Below are 27,511 nucleotides of genomic sequence, written 5' to 3' on the forward strand. Positions count from 1 at the left end.
ATAGATCCCATTCAAACCCAACATTTGAGACCTTAAAAACTCAGTTAGAGAAGAAGGAAGAAAATACATACATGGAGAATATCAACAAGTTAAAACAAACAATTTAAACTCTTTGTCATATACAGTTACTAGGGAGTTTCCATGTACCGCGCTCATGTGCATTCAACACAGCTGCTTGTAAAGTAAGGGATAACACACGACAGGGTGTGTTCTGTGTTACACTAACATGCAGCTGTAGTTCAATCAGAAAAGCCCTGGAGTGGTATCCCGCGTACAAAATGGATACAATAATAAAAAAAATGTTTATTTTTCAAAAAATACGAACAATTGTGTTATATATCCTTCCGCTTTGGAGCAAAAAAATAGTCCCTCAAACAAGGTTCTATTTATTGTAAACATAAAACTGGAGGTTTTCAACGTGTCCATTTATTGTAATCAATAAAAACTCCAGCTGCCCAGGAATCTTTGTTTTATTCGAGTTCATGATGTTGTTGAATCGCTTCTTGCAAGTCTAGCCATTTAGTCTACTGTCATGCCTCCAAAAAACCCCAAACCAGACCTCTCAACAATGTGTATATTTATTGCATGTTGAACATGTTGTGTATTGATAACTGATTAATTCAACTGTGCTTCGGCAAAAATAAAATCCACCGTGCATTGTATTATTTAACTGCAGGGTAACAAATCCACCACAGCCAATCAGCGTGCAGCACCCAAAAATTCCGTTATATAAACAAAGATTACAGCTGGAGATTCGTAGCTGCGACTGTGCTGGTACCTCTAGGAGGGACTGTAACTTCACAGATTATTAACTCACACAAATCAATTTCTGTTATAATTATCAATTTAATAATAAAACAATCCCTCTTGAATTCGTGTTAATGAAAAGTAAACTAGAACTGTTCTTTAAAACTTCAAATCTTAAAATAACTTTGCTCACAGAAACAGGCCCATCCATCTCATTAAAACAAAGAAAGGTAAGTCTGCGAATATTCTCAGTATTACAGTGCTTATTTTTCAGTCAGCTATACTGTTTATTGTGTGGTGAGCCGAGATCAAAAAGTAAATTCAGGGGGTCCGCAAACAAAAAAGTTTGAGAACCACTGTTCTAGAGTACTTTGCACTTCCAAAAATGACCACAGTATGTCAGTGATATTAGGTCGCATGTCAAAGTGAAGTATACTGTTATATTTTAGGGCAGCCCTTCTATAACAAAAATACATTTCTATAAAAAAAAAAGGTTGTAACTTGTATAAACAATCCATGTACGCCATCTGATTTGAAAATCACAATTCCTGAACTGTGGCTGAAGCATCATTGTAATATTAGAATACGTTACAGTTTTGTGACTGGTTTTCTTTTTGCAAAAAAGCATCCGAGCTGTGCTTGCAAATGCAGTTCTATTACTGAGCTGTGCTTGCGAATGCAGTTCTATTACTGAGCTGTGCTTGCGAATGCAGTTCTATTACTGAGCTGTGCTTGCGAATGCAGTTCTACTATTGAGCTGTGCTTGCGAATGCAGTTCTACTACTGAGCTGCGAATGCAGTTCTACTACTGAGCTGTGCTTGCGAATGCAGTTCTACTACTGAGCTGTGCTTGCGAATGCAGTTCTACTACTGAGCTGTGCTTGCGAATGCAGTTCTACTACTGAGCTGTGCTTGTGAATGCAGTTCTACTATTGAGCTGTGCTTGCGAATGCAGTTCTACTATTGAGCTGTGCTTGCGAATGCAGTTCTATTAAAATGACAGTACCTGGTAACTCCATGACACCAGCAAGGTTTTTGTGCTGGGCTCCTCTGCAGCGGCAGACACTTTAATGAGAATGGACTCCACCATCACAGTGCCATCGGGAAGGTGCTGGATTGAGTGCTCCTTCAGCACACTAGCAAAGAGAAGAATGGGAATGAGCAGCACAGCACAGATATAAACAGCAGGTCTACAAATAACAGCTGCAATAGGATTGAACTACAATGACGGGCTGAAAGAATTGAACCTATTGAGCCTGGAACAAAGAAGAATGGGGGGGACATGACTAAACTATTCAAAATCTAAAGGAGCTGACAGTTAACCCAAACCAATACTTTAAAGAGTAAGTAGCGGGGTTTCGAAAAATATAGCTTTCCACGTCCCCACGTGCTGCTACAACTGTTTAAATATAGAGTTACACATCCTGCTACAACTGTTTAAATAACGTACCTGTTATTTGTCTTTTCATAGTTAACATCCTGACAGCTTATTCTTTAAGCATATTACAGAAAACAGGCCCACAGGACAGAGTTGCAAATGAAGGAGTGAATGGGCTTCCAATTCATGTTCAGAGTGAATGGGCTTCCTATTCATGTTTAGACTGAAGGAGTGAATGGGCTTCCTATTCATGTTCAGAGTGAATGGGCTTCCTATTCATGTTCAGAGTGAAGGAGTGAATGGACTTCCTATTCATGTTCAGAGTGAAGGAGTGAATGGGCTTCCTATTCATGTTCAGAGTGAAGGAGTGAATGGGCTTCCAATTCATGTTCAGAGTGAATGGGCTTCCTATTCATGTTTAGACTGAAAGAGTGAATGGGCTTCCTATTCATGTTTAGACTGAAAGAGTGTATGGGCTCCTATTCATGTCTATGAGGCAGGATCACATGGGATCCATTCAGACCCAGCTTGACAATGCCAGCGCTCAATCAGCTACAGGAGCCGGAAACGCTTCGATGGGCGCATGGCCTCCTCTCACTCCTACATCCCTCATGCTGTTACATTCTTACATCAGAATACACCACAGCACCGGGTTTCAGAAACACTATGCCATTGTATTAGAAACAGGCGCAGATCATTATTTTACACGCTTACCGGCTGACTGTAGGGAAGGAGCTGAAATACTCTATAGTTTATAAACTCTGATTTGAAAATGATAATAAATGAATTAACACTCTTAAATAAAACAGTTTTCATGAACTGCAAACTGTACTAAAATTATTACAAACGTAAAAATAAAAATTTTAAAAAGACTAAGCAAAAGATTCTTTGAAATAGCAGGCAACAAACCAACAGAGATTTTGAATGTTTGGGTAGACAGCAGTGCATTGGCATGCACAAGCATTACTGGTTAGACTGCAGTGCATTGGCATGTATCTGTATTGCTGAGCAGATTGCAGTGCATTGGCTTACAAAGCATGTAGCTGTATCATTCGAAAGCAGGTGTCTGTCACTTCTCACAGACAAGCTGGCAGGGGTACCATGGTTCACTTTGTCGGTTGCAGGGGCAGTGCTCACCTCTTCAGATGGCTGTAGATTGTGTTGAGAGTGTCCTGTTCAGACTGGGGATCCTGTATCTGAACTCGACAGGTGAAGCGGAGCTGGTGTTCACTGAGGCCCAGCTCTTTCAATGCCTGCTCAGGAGCGACCAGGCGAAGGCTCTGCTTGTGGAAACAAATCAGCAGCACGGGGCACACGTCACATACAGTGTGAATCAGGGGAAGAACAACTACTCAGACAAGTTCAAGATGCTGCGTTGGATAATGCCTGGGGCTCTGTTTGTTAACGCTCTTATTCATGACTTCTCAATGGGAACTTACATTGTCCTTCACTATAAGAGTACCGTGCATTGTTCTTGGTTTCTTTGGATCTGGTAAGGGACCTGTGGAACAGTAATTAAACACTCACATTATTTGTAATAAAGCACACATTTTGCTAATAACTCAGCAATATAAAATAACTAATAAACTCATTAATAGTGCTACTTATGTTTTTGTATTTTCATTATGTAATAAAACTGATTTGTGTTGCTTATGCTTTTATATTACCTTCACGGTGAAAGGCTTAGTGACACACCAAATGAAGATGATCCTGCTTTCAATCCGTTAAAAATGCCCCTTTTTCGACTTGTCCATGCATCTAGGCTACTCAGAACATGCTGATGTCTGAGAAATGTATATTAGGTACTCCCTGAGCAGCTATGCAAATCTAAACAAGATGAATTTATTCTTTCAGAAGAGTAGCAAATGCAACTTTACTCTAAGAATCACCAATAATAATAATAATAATAATAATAATAGTAACAACAACAACAACATTACCAAGCGCTGCCTCCCTCTTCAGCAAGCTCAGTGCAATGTCCACAGGAACGCTGGGGTTGGTCACAGTGGTAGCCGTTTCTCCATTTGCAGGCATGAAGCAGTTGATACCTAGGAATAAAATAGATTATGCATAAGCTGGCCTTAGTGTTTATACAGTAGCAGCTATACCGTGGAAGGCTATGTATTTAACATTCAGATTGTATTCATTGTCTACTCCATATACACATTAGAGCTTACAGTTAGAGTTGTGCGTTATCAACATTTTCAAAGCTCAATTGTCAAAACATGTTTAATACTGGAATTCAAAGGTTAAGTAAATGTAACTGAATTCAACACCCCAATGGATGAAAACACTTTGGTAAAACACAAACAATACAGATGAATTTAGAAGTACTAAAGGTGCTGAAAAAGACTTCTAGTAAAAACTTTTGTCATTGAATTTATACATTTTCTTTCACTAACCCTATATTTGTTTGTGTTGCATACTTACTTTCAGAAGCAGCATTATCACATACCTGACCAGAAAATATAGAAAAAATATCTAATCAAAATAAAGATAAATTTCTAAAATGTTGCATAGCTGAACTTGTTTTTAAAGGATTAAGCTGTCCAATATGGGTAATGACTAATAATGTACCATATGTGTATGCTTGATCACCAGCCAGCTCTGTGTAGAAACTTACTAAACTCCTGCTCAATTTTCTGCTTGAGGAACTCCATCTTCTTGGCCTCCCCGTGCACCAGTAGGACACTGCGCGGCTCAGCCATGCGAATCAGCTGCATTATCCCCTTGGCATCTGCGTGCGCACTGAAGGACATGTACTCCACCTGCATCTTCACTTCCAACTAACAACACAGAGCAAACTACTGAAACACTCAATCACAAATTCGAGGTAAACTAAGAAACTGGAGTCCCCGAGAAGGGACATGTGATCGCATGGTGAGCTGGGTGAGTCATGCAGTCAGGGGAGGGCAGCTTCAAGTCCTGGTTGTGCCAAGTTGATGATCTTTGATAGGGATTTAACAGGGACTGCTGCACTGACTCTGGAGCTAATGCAGGTTAGGGAGGCTACAGCAGCCCCTACTGGCTGGTGCCTGGGGAGCTTAAAGCTGAACCTGCAGGGCTGGTCCTTGTCTTGCCATAGCAGAGAGCTTGCTGATCTCTTCTTAAGAGAGTGTTTAGAGGCATACTATAAAACACGGACAAGATGAAGGCATTAGCCAAAAGGGTTTTAGTCATTTAGTTTTACTAAAACAAACTTTAAACAAATATAACGCAGTCGTTGTTACAAGCTCCATCAATCCCCAAGATGGGGGTTTCTTGCCCACAAGCCCTTTGTTGTTTCAACTCTATTTTACTCTCAGTTGAAGCGCATTTATCCCACCCACCACACTGAAGGGTTGACAGAATACTGCAGTCCCTCTTTCCACTCATGTCCTGTGTTACAGGTAACATGACTTGCACAGACTCCCCATGTGAAGCACAGAACACAAGCTCAAGTGCCATGTAGAAGAAATTAACTATTAAGAGTTTGTCAAAATTCCTTCAAATCTTGTGTATTGACCATACAGCTTTTTTATGTTAAATTGTAGTTCCTGGCTACAATACCGGCTTTTTGATATCTAATAAATGTACTATGCACAAGGTAGTGTGTCCCCTGCTAAGAGGGATGTCATTTCATACAGAACCACCTGTCCTAAATGCACAAGCTGCCATCTCTCATACAGTAAAGGATCCCTACTAACTACACATTAACCCTTTGCGGTCCTTTGTTGGACCAGATCCGACAATAGAATTTTCCCTTTCCAGTCCGATATCATCAAAAAGACATAAAGCACAGGTCTCTAGTCATTTTTTCTCTCTCCGGAAAAAGCCAAGAAAACCTTTCAATGACCGAGTGAGCCAACGCTCAAAGAATATCACGGACATTTGCAGAGCTGTTTGAGTTGTTATAGTAATAAACTAACAACTTGGATCACATTACTGAGGAGCTGAGCTGAAACAAGTGATCAGGAGAGCATTTATCGGTATGCACGTCTATAAAGAGGTATGTGAAAAATACAGTGAACAAGGGGTGGGGCTTGGCTGGAGATACAGTACTGACTGTCCTTTAGCGATTCAATACCTTGTAAACCTGTTTTACTCTGGAAAAAAAAAATTTAAAACAGTGCGTGCAAAATACACAGCGCGTGTGAAAATGAATTGGACCTGACGCGCCTGACAAGCGCTGAATAAATGGACTGCAAAGGGTTAAGTATATAAATCCCAGAGCTAGGAGCATAGCAAGGACCCACTATTTAAAATAATTCATAATGAGCTGAAAGAACACTCTCGCAAGGTAACGCTAATCAGCTAACAATCTGGTTATTAACATGCAGTTAAGTGATTGTTACAGTAATTGTAATAGCTTTGTGTTTACAGTTTGTCGTCCCTCCATCTCCAGTTTTTTCTGTCCGCTTAATATTTTATGTCCCACAGTGCCTTGCACACAGTACCCTGGCATGATGACCTAGAAAATCAGAAGAAAAAAAAAACAACAAAGATCACATGACTTCAAGAAATGTAATTCCAATAGAAATATTATACAGCAGAGAAAATGCTTTTGGCTACATGTTTGAACTACGAATGTAAATGCAGTTAAAAGAAGTGCTAACCCTAATGTCTGACAATGTATTTATTGTACTTCACGATTTACATGGTCATATAGTTTCATCCAATGAGAAATGGCTACAGCTTGATTTGTTTAATCAGTGTGCAACTGCATCATACATTTTTATTGAAATTTAAACAGATAGCTAACGTTATTCAACACCTTCAATCAAATGGCATCTTCGGTTGCTGCAGACACACTGTCTGACTGAGGGACTCTTACCATGTTCTTCTCATTGCTGGCCCACTTCTTAAAGATGTGAAGAGATTGTCCTGCATGAAGCATTCCTGGGGTAGCAAATACAACCTGAACACAAACACAGCACTGAGATCACAAGCTTCAATACAACCTGAACACAAACACAGCACCGAGATCACAAGCTTCAGTACAAACCTCAGCACAAACACAGCACTGAGATCACAAGCAGGCTTCAATACAACCTGAACACAAACACAGCTGAGAGGCTTCAATACAACCTGAACACAAACACAGCACTGAGATCACAAGCAGGCTTCAATACAACCTGAACACAAACACAGATCCGAGATCACAAGCTTCAATACAACCTGAACACAAACACAGCACTGAGATCACAAGTAGGCTTGCTTCTTTACAAAGCTTATGCTTAGGTGCTCACAAAATCCCTCACCTTTCAGAGGAACATATTTATTTTTGAGCTAAACTGAGTTTTTGAAACATCATGAAACCTGTTAGTTGTATACCAGATTGCAGGGGCTGCTACTTCATGTGATCATTTTCAATCTTTGCTCCTAACCAGCAGCTGATCAAATGTGGCAGAGAAAAATCACAGCAAATGAAACAGGTGTCGATCATTCTGCTGCTCTGCTACTGTTAACATGGGATTAGAGAGTGACATTAGGAAGGGATCAGAGGAACACATTTATTTTTATGTTTGCGGAAAGGGGAATAAAGGGTTTTAAATCTCACAGGAACGGATGGCAGCAAGACTGAAAGCTGTGGGAAGAGCAGTACCAAACTTTAGTTTGTCAGACGAGCCACAAGAACTTTAGATGTTGTAATATTAAACCAATCAATATGAGATGCTGTAAAATTGAACTAATCAAATGCGTACTCAGACTTCTGGGTACCAAGAGAGACAGTATAACCCTCCTATCAACGACACACATTTAAAAAAAAAAAAAATTGTAAAAGACCCACACTCATTTTAAACATGTGATCCTCAGCAAATAATTGGATTAAATAAACTCATTGGGAGTTCAAGTTGGAACTCAAGTTGCATAATAAAATGGTTGCAGTAGCTTTGTGTGGTTCTTGTTATTCTTGTAATAAGTAATATAAGAACAGGATGAGAATGAAAAACGCAAGAAAAAAAGCGGAATCTGGAAAATATCCTGCCTAAAAGGCCTGTCATACAGCGAGAGGTTAAAACAAATCAGTCTATTTTCTTTGTCTTAAATATACACAGGACAGGACATTTTTTGACAAGATGGGATGGGAAAAATTCTGGTGGGACAGTATAGAACAAAAATTTAATTGAACATTTTTTCATGGGATGGGGTGGGACAGGAACATTTTTGATGGGACAGGATGGGACAGAACTCAAGTTTCATTCCCGTGTCACTCTCAACTTGAGATACCAGTGACTCCGCCCTGCTCCATCACAGCCTGTCGTCAGCTTGTCTGAAATGACTCAGTGTGTGGAGAAACCTGTTGTATAATTCGCAGGTTTCAGGGTGTTCCAATGAAGAACCCCAGTCAAATACATACTCTAATAAGATGAGGGATTTATTAACAATCATTAAAAACATGAGTGCTGTTCACAAACACTGCCTGTCCATTCTACATTAACTACATATACAGCATGTGCTGTTCCGCAAAACGAAGGTACATTTAGAAAAGTGTCATACCATGGGTCCAGGATTATCTGCATATGATCTGTCAAAAGCCTTTATGTGCTTGAATTCAAACATATTTCTTTGTACAAATGTTTTCCGGATCTTCTGATTGGTCCACGTGATGAACAGTTTGTAATAATGGTTTGCTTTCTCCGTTAGCCCAGTGGAAAAATAAATTGGTGCCTTCAGGTTCATTCTATCCCTGAAATGAAAACAAGACTTTTAGTTTTTATTGTTGCACTCTGACTTAAAGCATGTACTACCTATTAACATGAAATAGTGTTGGGACAAATGTTTGGTTTCTCATGTTGGGATAAACATTTAACGAATATTCCTTATTTCAATGTGTACTGTTCTACACTAGAATGAGAGAAGCACTCTCCTCTGTACAGTACAATGTTGGGTATTTATTTATGCACTACATGTTCCATTACAGAAACAAATATGAACACGGCCATTTTTGTTTCAATATTTACCCCAGGACTAAAATGAAATAAAGCACTTTTTAGTGAACTCAAATGATGCTATACATTTCTGTGTGGAAATGTTACCAAGCTAGGAATAGAAAGAAAGAAAACCATAGCTATTGAAAGGAATTCTTCTCTTCTCAGGTCAATTCTTATCAGTTTCAGTGTCTTCATGTTCCTGGTTACAGGCAGCAGAGGACTGCTCATGCCATTCCACTGGCTTTCACATTCTTGTTAGACAGGAACATAGACAAGCATGTCTCTTAACAGTGGCTCCTGACACTGTTATACAGGAAGAGCACTGTGCCTCTGCTGCCTTGCTTTATTTAGCAACACCACCAATAATATTTATATAGCAAACATTCATACTTCATTGATTTAAAGAAGTAGTAGTTACTAACCAGAATGTTTCCAGCAAAATACAGAGTTCCTGGGCTCTTCCCAGTGCAAAGACAGGGATAAGGACCTGTGGAAATGAGGGCACATTGTAAACAAGGGTGAAGACAAGGAGAATGCATATGAAATGCATATTTATAGCCTCCCCTGAAATTTTGCATTGTACTTCACCAAGATACATACTGGATCATTAAATGATCACTGCAAGTGGCCAAATCAGGACCATCATAAGTATTGTGATATATATCACGTCACAACCTGCACATCGCACTACGTTTCGTATCGTGACAGCCCTACCTGCAAAGTGCATCATTGGATGGATGTACTGCGGAATGTTTCCACTGCACATACAATATTCCTGTAGGATTCCTGTTTTTTATAGTAAAAACAATAGCGTAGTTTAAAAGACTCACATGAACAGTTGGTATGTGCACCTCTTGCTGACTATTTCAACCTGTCCCTTTAAACACAATCCAACCAGGACTTGTTTCAAGGTGCTCCCTTACCTTTCCTCCCCGCTCCACTGTTTCATGCACCTTCTTCAGGAAGTCTCGCTCTCGGCAGCGCTTCGAGTCTCGGATTGTGGTGGCATATGTGGATTCAGAGATCAAGACATCGGGGCGGCATTTGTCAATCCATGCAGCCCTGAAAAAAGATGGATCAACACTGGGACTTGCCCGTCACTCATACTAACCCCTCTGGTTCAAACAGGGTGAGATACGGGTTCATATTCCAATACTAATCCCTGTGATTCAAACAGGATGAGATACTGAACACAGTTGGGATTCAAGGAAACACATGTACATGGATTAGGGAGTGGTTAACATGTAGAAAACAGAAAGTACTGACTAGAGGAAAAACCTCAGAATGGAGTGTGGTAACCAGTGGTGTACCACAGGGATCAGTATTAGGTCCTCTGCGATTCCTAATCTACATTAATGATTTAGATTCTGGTATAGTAAGCAAACTTGTTAAATTTGCAGGCGACACAAAAGTAGGAGGAGTGGCAAACACTGTTGCAGCAGCAAAGGTTATTCAAAATGATCTAGACAAGATTCAGAACTGGGCAGACACATGGCAAATGACATTTAATAGAGAAAAGTGTAAGGTACTGCACGCAGGAAATAAAAATGTACATTATAAATATCATATGGGAGCTATTGAAATTGGAGAAGGAATCTATGAAAAAGACCTAGGAGTTTTTGTTGACTCAGAAATGTCTTCATCTAGACAATGTGGGGAAGCTACTAAAAAGGCTAACAAGATGCTCGGATACATTGTGAAAAGTGTTGAATTTAAATCAAGGGAAGTAATGTTAAAACTGTACAATGCACTAGTAAGACCTCATCTTGAATATTGTGTTCAGTTCTGGTCACCTCGCTATAAAAAAGATATTGCTGCTCTAGAAAGAGTGCAAAGAAGAGCGACCAGAATTATTCCGGGCTTAAAAGGCATGTCATATGCAGACAGGCTAAAAGAATTGAATCTGTTCAGTCTTGAACAAAGAAGACTACGTGGCAACCTAATTCAAGCATTCAAAATTCTAAAAGGTATTGACAGTGTCGACCCAAGGGACTTTTTCAGCCTGAAAAAAGAAACAAGGACCAGGGGTCACAAATGGAGTTTAGAAAAAGGGGCATTCAGAACAGAAAATAGGAGACACTTTTTTACACAGAGAATTGTGAGGGTCTGGAATCAACTCCCCAGTAATGTCGTTGAAGCTGACACCCCTGGGATCCTTCAAGAAGCTGCTTGATGAGATTTTGGGATCAATAAGCTACTAACAACCAAACGAGCAAGATGGGCCGAATGGCCTCCTCTCGTTTGTAAACTTTCTTATGTTCTTATGTTCTTATATTCTTAGAATCCAATTGTCATCGCTTGGTATTCACAATATTTAGTGTAAATTATTGAGAATATTAGATTCTGGGGATATAGGTCTGTCTGTCCTTGCATCCATCCATCTGTCTGGAGAATCGCTTCTCAAACTGAGATTAAACATTGCTAATTCTATTGTATGTATACTGTAGATGTATTTCGTCATTCTGATGGCTCTGATCTTGAATGTACAGCTGCGGTGGGGGTGGATGTTACTGACACACGTGTTTACCTAGCAGAACCACAGAAGCGCTTGAATCGATTGCACAGTTTCCATGGCAATGGCACTTTTGTCTGTGATAGTGCTTTGCATTGGTTTTATTTTGAAATATCTTGCCCTGTTTGAACCAGAGGGATTAGTATTGGAATGTGAATCTTTATCTCGCCCTGTTTGAACCAGAGGGATTAGGCATTGGTCTCCCCTAATGTTAATAAAGTATCTCTTATATAAGAACATAAGAACATAAGAAAGTTTACAAACGAGAGGAGGCCATTCGGCCCATCTTGCTCGTTTGGTTGTTAGTAGCTTATTGATCCCAAAATCTCATCAAGCAGCTTCTTGAAGGATCCCAGGGTGTCAGCTTCAACAACATTACTGGGGAGTTGATTCCAGACCCTCACAATTCTCTGTGTAAAAAAGTGCCTCCTATTTTCTGTTCTGAATGCCCCTTTGTCTAATCTCCATTTGTGACCCCTGGTCCTTGTTTCTTTTTTCAGGCTGAAAAAGTCCCTTGGGTCGACACTGTCAATACCTTTTAGAATTTTGAATGCTTGAATTAGGTCGCCACGTAGTCTTCTTTGTTCAAGACTGAACAGATTCAATTCTTTTAGCCTGTCTGCATATGACATGCCTTTTAAGCCCGGAATAATTCTGGTCGCTCTTCTTTGCACTCTTTCTAGAGCAGCAATATCTTTTTTATAGCGAGGTGACCAGAACTGAACACAATATTCAAGATGAGGTCTTACTAGTGCATTGTACAGTTTTAACATTACTTCCCTTGATTTAAATTCAACACTTTTCACAATGTATCCAAGCATCTTGTTAGCCTTTTTTATAGCTTCCCCACATTGTCTAGATGAAGACATTTCTGAGTCAACAAAAACTCCTAGGTCTTTTTCATAGATTCCTTCTCCAATTTCAATATCTCCCATATGATATTTATAATGTACATTTTTATTTCCTGCGTGCAGTACCTTACACTTTTCTCTATTAAATGTCATTTGCCATGTGTCTGCCCAGTTCTGAATCTTGTCTAGATCATTTTGAATGACCTTTGCTGCTGCAACAGTGTTTGCCACTCCTCCTACTTTTGTGTTGTCTGCAAATTTAACAAGTTTGCTTACTATACCAGAATCTAAATCATTAATGTAGATTAGGAATAGCAGAGGACCTAATACTGATCCCTGTGGTACACCGCTGGTTACCACACTCCATTCTGAGGTTTTTCCTCTAATCAGTACTTTTCTGTTTTCTACATGTTAACCACTCCCTAATCCATGTACATGTGTTTCCTTGAATCCCAACTGCGTTCAGTTTGAGAATTAATCTTTTGTGCGGGACTTTGTCAAAAGCTTTCTGGAAATCTAAATAAACCATGTCATATGCTTTGCAATTATCCATTATCGATGTTGCATCCTCAAAAAAATCAAGCAAGTTAGTTAGGCACGATCTCCCTTTCCTAAAACCATGTTGACTGTCTCCCAGGACCCTGTTACCATATAGGTAATTTTCCATTTTGGATCTTATTATAGTTTCCATAAGTTTGCATATAATAGAAGTCAGGCTTACTGGTCTGTAGTTACCTGGTTCAGTTTTGTTTCCCTTTTTGTGGATCGGTATTACGTTTGCAATTTTCCAGTCTGTCGGTACCACCCCTGTGTCAAGAGACTGCTGCATGACCTTGGTTAGCGGTTTGTAAATTACTTCTTTCATTTCTTTGAGTATTACTGGGAGGATCTCATCCGGCCCAGGGTTTTTTGTTTATTTTAAGAGCTCCTAGTCCCTTTAACACTTCTGCCTCAGTTATGCTAAAGTTATTTAAAACTGGATAGGAACTGGATGACATGTGGGGCATGTTGTCAGTATCTTCCTTTGTAAAAACTTGTGAAAAGTAATCATTTAACATATTTGCTATTTTTTTTTCTTCATCTACGATTTTGCCATTTGTATCTCTTAAACATTTAATCTCCTCTTTGAATGTTCTCTTGTTGTTGTAATATTGGAAAAACATTTTGGAATTGGTTTTAGCTCCCTTAGCAATGTTTATTTCTATTTCTCTCTTGGCCTTTCTAACTTCCTTTTTGACTTGCGTTTGCAGTTCTGTGTACTCTTTCTGCGTACTTTCTTTTTGGTCCTTTTTTAATGCTCTGTAAAGTGCCTTTTTTTCGCTGAATATTTTTTTTAATTGATCTATTAAACCATTTTGGCAATTTAGTTTTACATTTAGATTTGTCTACTTTAGGGATATAATTGTTTTGCGCCTCTAGTACTACATTTTTGAAGAACAACCATCCTTCTTCTGTGGGTGTTTTCTCTATTTTACTCCAATCTACTTCTGTTAGTCTCTGTTTCATACCTTCATAGTTTGCTTTTCTAAAATTGTAAACCTTAGCTTTAGTCTTTACTTTTGGGGATTTAAAAAACACTTCAAATGAGACCATGTTGTGGTCTGAGTTTGCCAGTGGTTCTCTGACCTCTGTTTTAGTTATTCTATCTTCGTTATTTGAAAAGACTAAATCAAGGCATGCCTCCCCTCTAGTGGGTGCCTTCACAAATTGTGTTAGGAAGCAGTCATTTGTCATTTCCACCATTTCTATTTCATCCTTCGCGCTACCCACCGGGTTTTCCCATTTTATTTGGGGGAAGTTGAAATCCCCCATTAGTATGGCTTCTCCTTTGCTACACACATTTCTAATGTCATTGTATAACAGATTATTGTGCTCACCGTCTGAATCTGGCGGTCTATAGCATGCTCCTATTATTATGCCCTTTGAATTTTTGTCTGTTATTCTGACCCATATTGATTCGGTTTTATTTTCTTTGTCCAGGTTTAACACCTGGGCTTCAAGACTGTTTCTTATGTATAGCGCTACCCCTCCTCCTCTTCTGTCCTGCCTGTCTTTCCTATACAGTGTATACCCACAAATATATTATATTCGTCCCCATCACTCTCAGAAACGTGGTTATCTGAGAGTGATGGGGACGAATATAATATTTGTGGGTATACACTGTATAGGAAAGACAGGCAGGACAGAAGAGGAGGAGGGGTAGCGCTATACATAAGTCTTGAAGCCCAGGTGTTAAACCTGGACAAAGAAAATAAAACCGAATCAATATGGGTCAGAATAACGGACAAAAATTCAAAAGGCATAATAATAGGAGCATGCTATAGACCGCCAGATTCAGACGGTGAGCAAAATAATCTGTTATACAATGACATTAGAAATGTGTGTAGCAAAGGAGAAGCCATACTAATGGGGGATTTCAACTTCCCCCAAATAAAATGGGAAAACCCGGTGGGTAGCACGAAGGATGAAATAGAAATGGTGGAAATGACAAATGACTGCTTCCTAACACAATTTGTCAAGGCACCGACTAGAGGGGAGGCATGCCTTGATTTAGTCTTTTCAAATAACGAAGATAGAATAACTAAAACAGAGGTCAGAGAACCACTGGCAAACTCAGACCACAACATGGTCTCATTTGAAGTGTTTTTTAAAACCCCAAAAGTAATGACTAAAGCTAAGGTTTACAATTTTAGAAAAGCAAACTATGAAGGCATGAAACAGAGACTAACAGAAGTAGATTGGAGTAAAATAGAGAAAACACCCACAGAAGAAGGATGGTTGTTCTTCAAAAATGTAGTACTAGAGGCGCAAAACAATTATATCCCTAAAGTAGACAAATCTAAATGTAAAACTAAATTGCCAAAATGGTTTAATAGATCAATTAAAAAAAATATTCAGCGAAAAAAGGCACTTTATAGAGCATTAAAAAAGGACCAAAAAGAAAGTACACAGAAAGAGTACACAGAACTGCAAATGCAAGTCAAAAAGGAAGTTAGAAAGGCCAAGAGAGAAATAGAAATGAACATTGCTAAGGGAGCTAAAACCAATTCCAAAATGTTTTTCCAATATTACAACAGCAAGAGAACATTCAAAGAGGAGATTAAATGTTTAAGAGATACAAATGGCAAAATCATAGAGGAAGAAAAAAAAATAGCAAATATGTTAAATGATTACTTTTCACAAGTTTTTACAAAGGAAGATACTGACAACATGCCCCACATGTCATCCAGTTCCTATCCAGTTTTAAATAACTTTAGCATAACTGAGGCAGAAGTGTTAAAGGGACTAGGAGCTCTTAAAATAAACAAATCCCCTGGGCCGGATGAGATCCTCCCAGTAGTACTCAAAGAAATGAAAGAAGTAATTTACAAACCGCTAACCAAGATCATGCAGCAGTCTCTTGACACAGGGGTGGTACCGACAGACTGGAAAATTGCAAACGTAATACCGATCCACAAAAAGGGAAACAAAACTGAACCAGGTAACTACAGACCAGTAAGCCTGACTTCTATTATATGCAAACTTATGGAAACTATAATAAGATCCAAAATGGAAAATTACCTATATGGTAACAGGGTACTGGGAGACAGTCAACATGGTTTTAGGAAAGGGAGATCGTGCCTAACTAACTTGCTTGATTTTTTTGAGGATGCAACATCGATAATGGATAATTGCAAAGCATATGACATGGTTTATTTAGATTTCCAGAAAGCTTTTGACAAAGTCCCGCACAAAAGATTAATTCTCAAACTGAACGCAGTTGGGATTCAAGGAAACACATGTACATGGATTAGGGAGTGGTTAACATGTAGAAAACAGAAAGTACTGATTAGAGGAAAAACCTCAGAATGGAGTGTGGTAACCAGCGGAGTACCACAGGGATCAGTATTAGGTCCTCTGCTATTCCTAATCTACATTAATGATTTAGATTCTGGTATAGTAAGCAAACTTGTTAAATTTGCAGACGACACAAAAGTAGGAGGAGTGGCAAACACTGTTGCAGCAGCAAAGGTCATTCAAAATGATCTAGACAAGATTCAGAACTGGGCAGATACATGGCAAATGACATTTAATAGAGAAAAGTGTAAGGTACTGCACGCAGGAAATAAAAATGTACATTATAAATATCATATGGGAGATATTGAAATTGGAGAAGGAATCTATGAAAAAGACCTAGGAGTTTTTGTTGACTCAGAAATGTCTTCATCTAGGCAATGTGGGGAAGCTATAAAAAAGGCTAACAAGATGCTCGGATACATTGTGAAAAGTGTTGAATTTAAATCAAGGGGAAGTAATGTTAAAACTGTACAATGCACTAGTAAGACCTCATCTTGAATATTGTGTTCAGTTCTGGTCACCTCGCTATAAAAAAGATATTGCTGCTCTAGAAAGAGTGCAAAGAAGAGCAACCAGAATTATTCCGGGCTTAAAAGGCATGTCATATGCAGACAGGCTAAAAGAATTGAATCTGTTCAGTCTTGAACAAAGAAGACTACGTGGCGACCTAATTCAAGCATTCAAAATTCTAAAAGGTATTGACAGTGTCGACGCAAGGGACTTTTTCAGCCTGAAAAAAGAAACAAGGACCAGGGGTCACAAATGGAGTTTAGAAAAAGGGGCATTCAGAACAGAAAATAGGAGACACTTTTTTACACAGAGAATTGTGAGGGTCTGGAATCAACTCCCCAGTAATGTTGTTGAAGCTGACACCCTGGGATCCTTCAAGAAGCTGCTTGATGAGATTCTGGGATCAATAAGCTACTAACAACCAAACGAGCAAGATGGGCCGAATGGCCTCCTCTCGTTTGTAAACTTTCTTATGTTCTTATGTTCTTATAACCGCGTTTCTGTAACACCTATCACATCATAGTTACCTGTTAGTGCAGTAGCTTCAAGTTCTAGAATTTTGTTTCTGATACTGCTAGCATTTAGATAAATACATTTAATGGTTGTCTTACCTGAGTTGTTGTTCTTGTTGCAACAATGCAAGTGTGACAGATGGACGGACGGACAGACAGACCGACAGGACAGACAGACCTCCCCCCACATCCCTAAAGCTGAAACACTTGTGTACAGTAAAAAAAAAAACAGACATCAAAACACATTTGTGTTCAGTAACTTACCCTAAATGTCTGTCAGGTGTCATATTATAATCACCCTAAGGGAAGGAAAACAGTAGTTAAAAATGACCCATACATACAATTACGTAATTCCTTTAATTTGAAAGACAATGCAGCGCTTTCACAAACTGGTTTTCTACTCACAGTGTACACCACAGATTCCAAGCCCACTCTGATCTGGAACATGGCTGCACCCAGAACATGTCCTGCGTAGTAGGCCTTAATCTCCAGCTCATCATCTACCTAAAGAGAGACAGCTGGTTTGAATTTAATCTCCAACTCATCATCTATCTAAAGAGAAAGCTGGTTTGAGTGAAGGACACAATCTGTGTTTAAAAGACACCAATATTCTGCTCGAGTCTTAAGCGAACACAGGTGAGAATACATGAAAGGCAGCACATGTATATTTGTAACTCCATTAACATTAATAACAATGAGATTTTTCCCCAGAACCTTCCCCTCTCACTCCATTTAAAGATAAATAGACCCTATGATTAAAATGAATTGATCACCATATTGCTTTTTCAGATTTTTAAACATATTGCAGAACATTTTCACACATCATTGGTCATAAATCAACTGGACAGTAAATTTACTCGGGAGCGTTCAAGAGAAAAATAAATGTCTAAGGATCGCAGTGTATGCAGATCACGCTCCCTCCTGTAACAATGCTGGTTTCCTGTTCCCACAATACACCGCTCATTTCAATCACAGCACCAGCATTGTAGCAAGACGGAGCGTGATCTGGATACACTGCCACGTTTAGAAGAACAAAGATCTTTCTCTTGGTGAACATTTCCAAGTAAAAGTTGAATAACTGGTTGATTTACTTATGATTTGTGAGTAAAACAACCTCAAAACAATCAGGAATATGTTGAAAAAAAATAGCTGCGATATGAACAACACTGGATACAGCAGAGTGAAGTCATGTGTTTAACTGATTCATCGTTGCAGTGCTAAGTGGCACGAGGAAGATGTCTTTCCAAGTTTATAAAAGTTTACCTTAGTAAAAGCACAGCAAAGTGTAGTAAAGCACAGTGAAAGCATGGTAAAGCACATGTAGGCATTCTAAAAACCTGCAAGGTACAGGAATTAACATGGCAAACCAGGTCAATTATGGTAAAGGCAAAGTACAACATGGGAAAAACAAAAATAGTGTGGCAAACTTTTCTAAGGGTAGTGTATACACAAAGCCATACTATGAATATTTCCTAATAGAGAAATGACTTTGTGTTGCTGAGCTACACAGCTCGCCCATTTGAAAAGTACCTGCACTGTCTGGTGCAGATTCACAGCAACCACTTTCTTCATGCAGTCTTTGATCATCTGAGATGTAAAGAAGTTGGTTTCTCCTTTCTTGTCCACTGTAATTTTCCTGTAATCCTCCAATAGGATTGGGCAGATGGCCTTTGTGGGATGCGTCATGTATATGGGTCCATCAAAGCCCACCATCTCACTCATGTAAGGCAGAGCTCCACAGTGGTCCAAGTGGAAATGGCTGAGGACAAAAGGGCATCAAACCTTTCTGTAGTGATCCTTAGGGTTCTGTGATGGTTGCAGTCATTCTGAGTGGTTCTTATTGTAATTACTCAAACATTGCAATTGCTGTAGGCATGTGTAACACAGGCTAGTGTCTTTATATTAGTAAGCGCCAGTGCCACCCAGGGCACAGAGTGTATTGCCAGAAAAGCAAAAGGAAACCTGCTCCATATGGCAAATCACTAGATTGCACTGTCTCTTACATCTATAAAGACACCTGCCGATCTAGCCTGTGTTATACATGCCTACAGCACACAGCTGGAACTGAAGAGCAGCTCCTGAACTCTGAGTCAAAGCACATTAACACAGACCTATCAGAAAATAAAAAGTATAACACAATACTGGAGTAATTACAATATGAATCACTCAGAATGACTGCAAGCATCATAAAACAGAAAAGGGACAGAAAAGAAAACTTTTATTCTTGAAGCACTAGTATACCATAAATTGCTACGTTTATCTTTGGTTACCTACTAAATTCGTTTATAGGGTAATTTTATCATGACCAGAACACTGAAGACTGGGCAGAGGTGCAGGAAGACGCCCAGCTGAGAGAATTCCAATACTTAGCCTCGCATTCATAAACTTTCTGATGCTCTTATGTTGTTAAAGAATAAGTCTAAACTTGAAGATCCTGGCTCTTAAGGATGAAAAGACTACTCACAAAGATGTAAAGTTTAAAAGAATACTTTAAAGGATAAAATACGGTTTGCTCTTCATTCAATTGTTCCAGATTGTTTTGGGCACTTAGAAGTGTTTCATGAAGATCAAGCTTGATTTCAGTATGTACAGACAGTACAATGTGCGTGTTATACAGGGGCATGTTCCAAATAAGTTCCATTTGGTAATGCTTTTTAAATCATGCTTGAAATGCAATGCAGTTTCATAGGACTGCATAGGAGTAACATCTGAATAACAAACATGTTGTTATTTTAGAATACTCTCTCCAGACCTGAAGATAATTAAACAATTGCCACAAATGCATAATGAATTCAAATAGAACATCACTAACGCATTGGAACTCAATTCACAGCCATTACTTTTAAAATGCTACCAAAACCAACTTCTACAGAATCTTCAACTAAATGATGTCCAAATAATGAACCAAAGCATAAACTGTGGAAGAGCAGAGATCAAAGCTGTCGCAACATACCTAATGATGACACAATCGAGGAACTCTGTTAATCTGCTATTCTGTGTAATGTAGGAGAAATCTGGAAAACGTCTCTGAAAAGATATGGTTAGAAGAAAGCAAGGTGTTATACAATTGGAACAAGTTAGTCAATATTATATTCGCTAAGTGAACTCTGTATTAACAGATTAGTACTTTTCTTGGATTACCTCTTATATAAGTGTCTGTGAACCCAACATATTAGCAGGGCTGAGACAGGACACAGCCCTAGTAAAACTCAAGCGAGTATTATTAATTCATATATCTATCAACAACTGCTGTTGCAGAATCATTACAATAGGAGCTCAGTTTTACATCTCATCCGAAGGACGGAGCACAAGGAGCACTGGGGAGGGTCCTGGTGTAAGTGACTTGCTCAGGGTCACACTTAAGTGATTTGCTCAGGGTCACACATAGTGAGTCAGTGGCTGAGCTGGGATTGAACTGGACTGAAGCCCAAGAAACTTTTCATCCAAGAATGCTTCTATTTGCAGACAAAACTGAAACACTGATGTTCTTTTAAAAACAAGTATGTTAGATGTTATTTTTGTTTTCTGTTCAGTTAACTTTTCCTGATGCTATGGGGCTTTGACAGGAGTTCAGAAGCAGCTCTGGTGTTACTAATACACTGCTGTGCACTGGAGGGTCCTGGTGTTACTAGTACACTGCTGTGCACTGGGGAGGGTCCTGGTGTTACTAATACACTGCTGTGCACTGGGGAGGGTCCTGGTGTTACTAATACACTGCTGTGCACTGGGGAGGGTCCTGGTGTTACTAATACACTGCTGTGCACTGGAAGGTTCTGGTGTTACTAATACACTGCTGTGCACTGGGGAGGGTCCTGGTGTTACTAATACACTGCTGTGCACTGGAGGGTCCTGGTGTTACTAATACACTGCTGTGCACTGGAGGGTTCTGGTGTTACTAATACACTGCTGTGCACTGGAGGGTCCTGGTGTTACTAATACACTGCTGTGCACTGGAGGGTCCTGGTGTTACTAATACACTGCTGTGCACTGGGGAGGGTCCTGGTGTTACTAATACACTGCTGTGCACTGGAGGGTCCTGGTGTTACTAATACACTGCTGTGCACTGGGGAGGGTCCTGGTGTTACTAATACACTGCTGTGCACTGGTGACTGCTAATAGAGAGACACTTTGGTGTTATAATGACTGCTGTGCACAGCTACAAGTGCTGTGCAGAGGGTCCTGGTGAATAGTGAAAGCACCTCCTGGTGTTACTAATACACTGCTGTGCACTGGAGGGTCCTGGTGTTACTAATACACTGCTGTGCACTGGGGAGGGTCCTGGTGTTACTAATACACTGCTGTGCACTGGAGGGTCCTGGTGTTACTAATACACTGCTGTGCACTGGGGAGGGTCCTGGTGTTACTAATACACTGCTGTGCACTGGAGGGTCCTGGTGTTACTAATACACTGCTGTGCACTGGAGGGTCCTGGTGTTACTAATACACTGCTGTGCACTGGAGGGTCCTGGTGTTACTAATAGTGCACTGGAGGGTCCTGGTGTTACTAATACGCTGCTGTGCACTGGAGGGTCCTGGTGTTACTAATACACTGCTGTGCACTGGGGAGGGTCCTGGTGTTACTAATACACTGCTGTGCACTGGGGAGGGTCCTGGTGTTACTAATACACTGCTGTGCACTGGGGAGGGTCCTGGTGTTACTAATACACTGCTGTGCACTGGTGACTGCTAATAGAGAGACACTTTGCTGATATGACAAACAGCTACAAGTGAAGAGCAGATCCTGAATAGTGAAAGCACCTCATCACAGACTTATGAAAAAATATAAGAGACAGTATTTGATTCATTGTACTAAGAACCACTCTGACTGATCTGTCATAAAAAGGTAAGGATCAGTGTTGTCATTTTAAACTGCTGCTAATTCCTTACTTACATCATCGTTATATCCCATGTGCATCCCACAGTCCAGCATCACATTCTTTCCTCCAATAGAAACCAAGATGCAGCTGCGGCCCACATCCTGCCCGGCCCCTGTGTAGCCAGAGAAAACAAATCAGTCATGTGCTACAGAAACAGTAATTGTGCAATATACAATATATAATATATAATATATGTGTTTCCTTGGTGGCACAGTGGAAACACCCTTGATTAATGCATTAGGCTGAAGAGTTGGTTTGAATCCAGCCAGGGGGCTTTGGGCTGTGGCTAGGTCTTCCAGACACTCACCTGGGTTTAATGCAAGTTGCATGGACTTTTATTACAAGAAGTTATTCCACATACTGATATGCTGGTCACGGTGGTGTGGTACAGGTATTAATTGTAGCTAACATGATAATTCCAATAAGTCTTACCCATTTTGCACTTACCTTTGCTAACACATTTGCAGTTTTTAAAGAAACGTGTTACAAGAAGAACGTTTTTCTCATTTTAAAAGACATGTGGTTCTACTCTAGGTTAAAATATAGCCTCATAGTTATAAATATGAGTTACCAAGATATAGCTCAGCCAATCAGGTACAGTTACAATGACACGCCCATTACCACCTTCATTCATGTCCATGGCACGGTTAGCTGAAAGAGGGCTTTTTTTTTTTTTTTTTATTGTCCAGCTCGTTAATGCTAGGAGTGAAAATGTTACCCAAGCGGTCTGAATCTGTTTATATTTTGAATTTGGAAAGTACGCTCCACGCCACCGGATACAATTCGCTCCCAAGAAGTGCATTAAACATGTCTTCAACAGCATGGTTTGAAAATCAAACCGATCTTTCAATCTTACCCAAAGGTGTAACTTGTATTTCTGGCATCTTGAAGTAACTCTAGCGGTCTGGAAGCGCATGGAGATCTAATTTATGCGCAAAGATGTGGTGTGGAAGGCACCGGCACCCCGTCTAACAAATACAAGCAATAATTAGGGGGAAAAACAAACAAACAAAAAAAAAAAACCTTCCTATTAAAATTATTCTTCGTATTAACACGGAGATCAAAAATAAAAGACCAAGCAAAAAGACAACTACTGAAAACGGTGCAAAATGTACGAGATCTGACTGAAGGCTGACTTTGAGATTCTAAAGAAACTACTCTTAAGAACCGCAATGTATCGCACGCATTTAAAATGGTCACATCACAGTCGCATTTCTCTTAGGGGGGGTACGCACGTCAATATAATGAATCGGCCTTGTTTAATTATTATTGTAAGTCGTCGAAGTAATAATAATAAAATACTGTTTAAAACTCCATGTAATCCCACCATATCCTCAACTACAGAACTATTCAACACGAAATCTACACTTCCCATGATTCCCCAAACGGAAACATCAGAGGATTGACAGCAACCTTACACAATCAACTGCCTGCCCTTGAGTAAACCGCGCCCAATGGAAAAAATCAACGAATCACATTTCAGGTACGGCGCGTGTAAGGATTTGATATTCTACAGTGACGCTCCTCAGAGCTCGACTGCGATTGGTTGACTATTTGTTTCTGTCCGGCTCTTTCGTACTTCCGGGTGAAGACTTGGTAAACATGGCCGGCTCTGACTCTGTGCGGGAAGAGAAGTTTAGTTTGAAAGAAGTTCTGATCACTTTTCAGTCATGTCTCACCGACAACCAAGAAATTCTCACCGACAGCTACGTGAGTGGATGGAGGGGTCTTGTTAGGTGGGTGACCCTAGCTGCGTTTTGAGGTCTCTTGGGCAGGACCCTGCTGTCAGTCGTGTGTTTGTTGTTAAAGTTGCCCTCGGTGAGAAGTCGATTATTTAGTTCTGTTTGACTTGTGCTTAAAGCAGTGACAGGACCTTGCTTATCGGTAACTGTTTCACGTTAAGTATTCCAATGTGCTTGTCAGTCGTCCATAAAAAACATGAATCATATGAATGTACTGTACTTGTTCAGCCGGCTTTCCAAGAAAGGGTGTGACACTGACAGGGCGTAGACACGTCGCCTGCGTTTTTACTATCAGTCCTGTTACTGAACGCGAATTAAGGCAAACTGAAGAAACATACAATGGACAGTCTTAGTAATTTCAGATTTGATACATAGTAGCGTCAGTTTTTTTTTTAACTTAATGTTAAACCTGACATTATGATTTGAATACCTCTCAAATGAGAAGCAGGCATCAACACAAATGTAATTTAAAACTTCTGACTTTAAATTATGCGTTGTTAACAATATGTTGGAACTGCAGCATGTTACATTGTAAATTATGTGTTGTTTGTACAGCAGTATGTTACACTGTTTAAAGAACAAGGTCCTAAGATGCATGCAAGTGCCAGCTTTAAACTGTAGTCTAACAGCTCCTAATCCTGAACAATATAGCTGGTGCTTACATTACAAATGGATTGGAAGTTGGATCAAATATTATACAGTGGGCCTACATAGGATTAGATAAACAGACACTCTCATAGAACAAGACATTGGGTTAATGGGGGAAAAACAAACCCCCCAATATAGACGGCATGTGTGCAGTTTTGAAGGAAGCACATAGTAAGCATGCCCTATATTCTTGTACATAACGATATCTGATTCAATACAAGCTTAAAGTAATGCCTGTTAGGATTCCTTACTAGTAAAATAGTCATCTGAATGTACAATGTGTGGACAGAGATTGATGGTGGGTAGACCACCTCTTAATGGTGATCCCATGGAAATGCAGTGAGTATGTCATGTGTGATAATGGCTTCAAAACTAGAGAGCTTGCTTTCCTGCAGACCATTGAATAGTATCAAGTACATAAGAACGCCTTTAAAATCAGTGGGTATCCAAACTGAATGCTTTCTATCCCAGCATGGATCCAGATAGCATTTAAAAATACAAATATTGTAGCTTTTGATTTTTCAGTACTACTCTTGTGAGATCTGTATAGTGACTGGAATGGCTTGAACCCCATTGAGTTACTTGCATGTTGTTAAACTGTCTGTGAAATCTATCTAAATTAGTGGTGGGTTATAATTCTGTTATATGAATGAATACCAAAATAAAAAGAAGGAAACCCTGCAACTCGCATATAAAAAAAAATGCAATACTTTAATATTTAAACACACCTTAAAACAAAACAAAACAAAACACATGTTTCAGCTTAGCAAAAAAATATAACACAAAGCAGACAAGACTGGCAAATTTCTATCCATTTCCATAACAAGCCAATTAGTAGGGGGCTACCTAAATTGTGATTTTGCAGAAATGGTGAAATTGAGAGGTCACCGTGAAATTCACCTCTTTTAGGGGTCTTTTAGAGATGCAAACTACACATCTTTCTGTAGAAGCCCTTTTTTATTCATTTGCCGTCATTTTATTTTTTTAGCGTGACCAGTTATTATTTTTATACATTTTTTTCCCCCAATTTGGAATGTACAATTATGTTTTTTCTCCTTGCCACACAGATGTTCTTAGGGCATGTAACATCCTCTGATCTCACAAGCCTGATTATAATTATAAAGCCAGAATTGCTTTTATGCCGATTAATCTAGAAGAGAGGTGGGTGGGCTAGTGATCCCAGAGAACAGAGGCCAGCCTTGCCTCTTATCCACTCTGAATGTGCTTGGTGTCTGGCCAGTAGGGTTTGCTGTTGAGCCTCTTTGTGCAGCCTGGACACGTCCAACTGGATGAGCCACTCTGGGACCCCCACGAACATCACTGTTTACACAGAATACATATGTTTGAATATTTGTCCCAGCGCTATCTAAATCATATAAACTTAACTTTAACATTCATATTCTAAACTAAAGTTCCTCCTTCATTAAATCGAATAATAGATTATTTCCAGCACTGTCCATTTTGTCCAGTGTCAGGGTGTCTGCGAAACAAGCCATTAAACTCCTCTTCTTTTATTTAGGTTTATGAACAGCCTCGGCTCAATCTTTTCCTTCATCTCCAAAGACGCAGTGAACAAAATCCAGATCATGGTGACCCACCGGACGGGGGAGAATGGGGAGAAATACGAGACTCTTCAGTCTATGGTGAAGTATGAGCTGGATAACAACCTTGTGGACCTGCAGAGGAGAGCGGAGCACCCCGAGTCCGGGTGCCGGACGCTCCTGCGCCTGCACCGCGCCCTGCGCTGGTTGGAACTCTTCCTGGAGAAGCTGAGGACCAGCACAGAGGACAGCAAGACTTCAGTCATGTGCACCGATGCCTACAACGACTCCCTGGCCCAGCACCACGCCTGGATCATCCGCAAAGCAGCAACTGTGGCGTTCTGTGCTCTGCCCGGAAGAGCTGCCTTCTTTCAAACTATGAATGTGGGCTCCACCGAGCAAGTGGTTGCCATGTTAGGAGAAGCGATGCCCTTTATCTCCAAAGTCTACGAGATTACAGAGGAGCTGTATAAACAACACAACCTGCTTGAATTACCTTAAAATTAGAGCTAGGAAATCATTCAGTAATTACACTGCTAAATAAAGGATCTAGACTAAGTTTCCATTTGTGATTTGTTATTACTTTATTTCAAATTTTGCCACTGATTTTCACATACAGCATGCTGAGGATTCCATCAGGACCGTCTCATTGGCTCTCGTGCTCCTGCAGGTCAAGGAGGCGAAGCCGGCAGGGACTTTCTCCTCATTGCGCTACAGCTGACCCCACAGGCCAGACTGTGCAGTGCTGCCTTGGTCCTACAGCTCTGGAGCTCCAGAGCATTGGGGGTATTGCTGCGGTGAGCAAACGTTATTAGACAGAAAATAATTGTGCACTCTAAATGAAAAATAAAATAACCAAAAAAAAACCAATGCAACATATTATTGATTAATTTAGAAAAATATAAATCAATGCAAAATCCTCATTATTTTGGATTAAATGTTTGGTACAATGCTAAGCCATTAAGGGTTTTTGTTTTGCTGTTTAAGTGGTAGTTCAAACCATGCTGCTACAAATGTCTGACTGCTTTAGCGTTTATTTTAATATTACAGGGCAGTGGGATTAAAGACAGTTTAAGAAGCTTATCTTGTTAATCTTTTGGCTTGTTTGTCAAGTAATATTTCTGCATTTTAATTCAATTTAATGATGTCACAGTCACAGGTTCACAAGTAAGTGTACTTCTGTCAAAATAACATAGCAAATCATTTGTGTGTTAAATTCCTTTACTCGCTGTGTATTATGTTTTAAAGTAAATATAGCTTACAAACAAAATGTCTTGCCTGTTTTGCATTTCCAGTTGCTACATAGCTCTAAATGTGCAGTTTTGAAAGCAACCTTTTATAGCAAACATGTATTTTCATTTCAAACCACGATGTCTGGTACTGTACTAGGATAAAGAAAGCTCTGATTCTATACCTTACTCACAGGAAATCTGTTACACTTC

General features: G+C 39.7%; 2 protein-coding genes across 3 annotated transcripts in view; one reads left to right on the forward strand and one right to left on the reverse strand.

The window, feature by feature from the left end:
* The window catches only part of LOC121328695 (integrator complex subunit 11-like), a 38,087-nt gene extending 14,548 nt beyond the window's left edge, over window positions 1-23,539 (reverse strand). For both annotated transcript variants that reach the window (XR_005951712.1, XM_041273655.1), the window contains exons 1-16: window positions 22,995-23,539; window positions 22,153-22,250; window positions 20,215-20,288; window positions 18,792-19,020; window positions 17,667-17,765; window positions 17,526-17,560; window positions 9,963-10,101; window positions 9,462-9,526; window positions 8,606-8,795; window positions 6,939-7,022; window positions 6,486-6,575; window positions 4,749-4,911; window positions 4,066-4,173; window positions 3,565-3,626; window positions 3,263-3,405; window positions 1,754-1,883 (exon numbers count right to left, since the gene is read on the reverse strand). Coding sequence is in view for 1 of the 2 variants with exons in the window: in XM_041273655.1 (XP_041129589.1) it covers window positions 1,754-1,883; window positions 3,263-3,405; window positions 3,565-3,626; window positions 4,066-4,173; window positions 4,749-4,911; window positions 6,486-6,575; window positions 6,939-7,022; window positions 8,606-8,795; window positions 9,462-9,526; window positions 9,963-10,101; window positions 17,526-17,560; window positions 17,667-17,765; window positions 18,792-19,020; window positions 20,215-20,288; window positions 22,153-22,250; window positions 22,995-23,022 (1,737 nt within the window). In the remaining variant the exon portion in view is untranslated. The remainder of the gene's footprint in view (window positions 1-1,753; window positions 1,884-3,262; window positions 3,406-3,564; window positions 3,627-4,065; window positions 4,174-4,748; window positions 4,912-6,485; window positions 6,576-6,938; window positions 7,023-8,605; window positions 8,796-9,461; window positions 9,527-9,962; window positions 10,102-17,525; window positions 17,561-17,666; window positions 17,766-18,791; window positions 19,021-20,214; window positions 20,289-22,152; window positions 22,251-22,994) is intronic.
* Window positions 23,540-23,694: 155 nt separating this feature from the next.
* On the forward strand, window positions 23,695-26,632 carry LOC121328206 (ceramide-1-phosphate transfer protein-like). Its single transcript, XM_041272756.1, has 2 exons — window positions 23,695-23,874; window positions 26,048-26,632. Exons 1-2 carry the CDS (start codon window positions 23,741-23,743, stop codon window positions 26,568-26,570), a joined length of 657 nt encoding a protein of 218 aa, XP_041128690.1. The 5' UTR covers window positions 23,695-23,740; the 3' UTR covers window positions 26,571-26,632.
* The last annotated feature ends 879 nt before the right edge of the window (window positions 26,633-27,511 follow it).

The sequence above is a fragment of the Polyodon spathula genome, chromosome 16 (assembly GCF_017654505.1).
Source record: "Polyodon spathula isolate WHYD16114869_AA chromosome 16, ASM1765450v1, whole genome shotgun sequence".
Taxonomy (NCBI): domain Eukaryota; kingdom Metazoa; phylum Chordata; class Actinopteri; order Acipenseriformes; family Polyodontidae; genus Polyodon; species Polyodon spathula.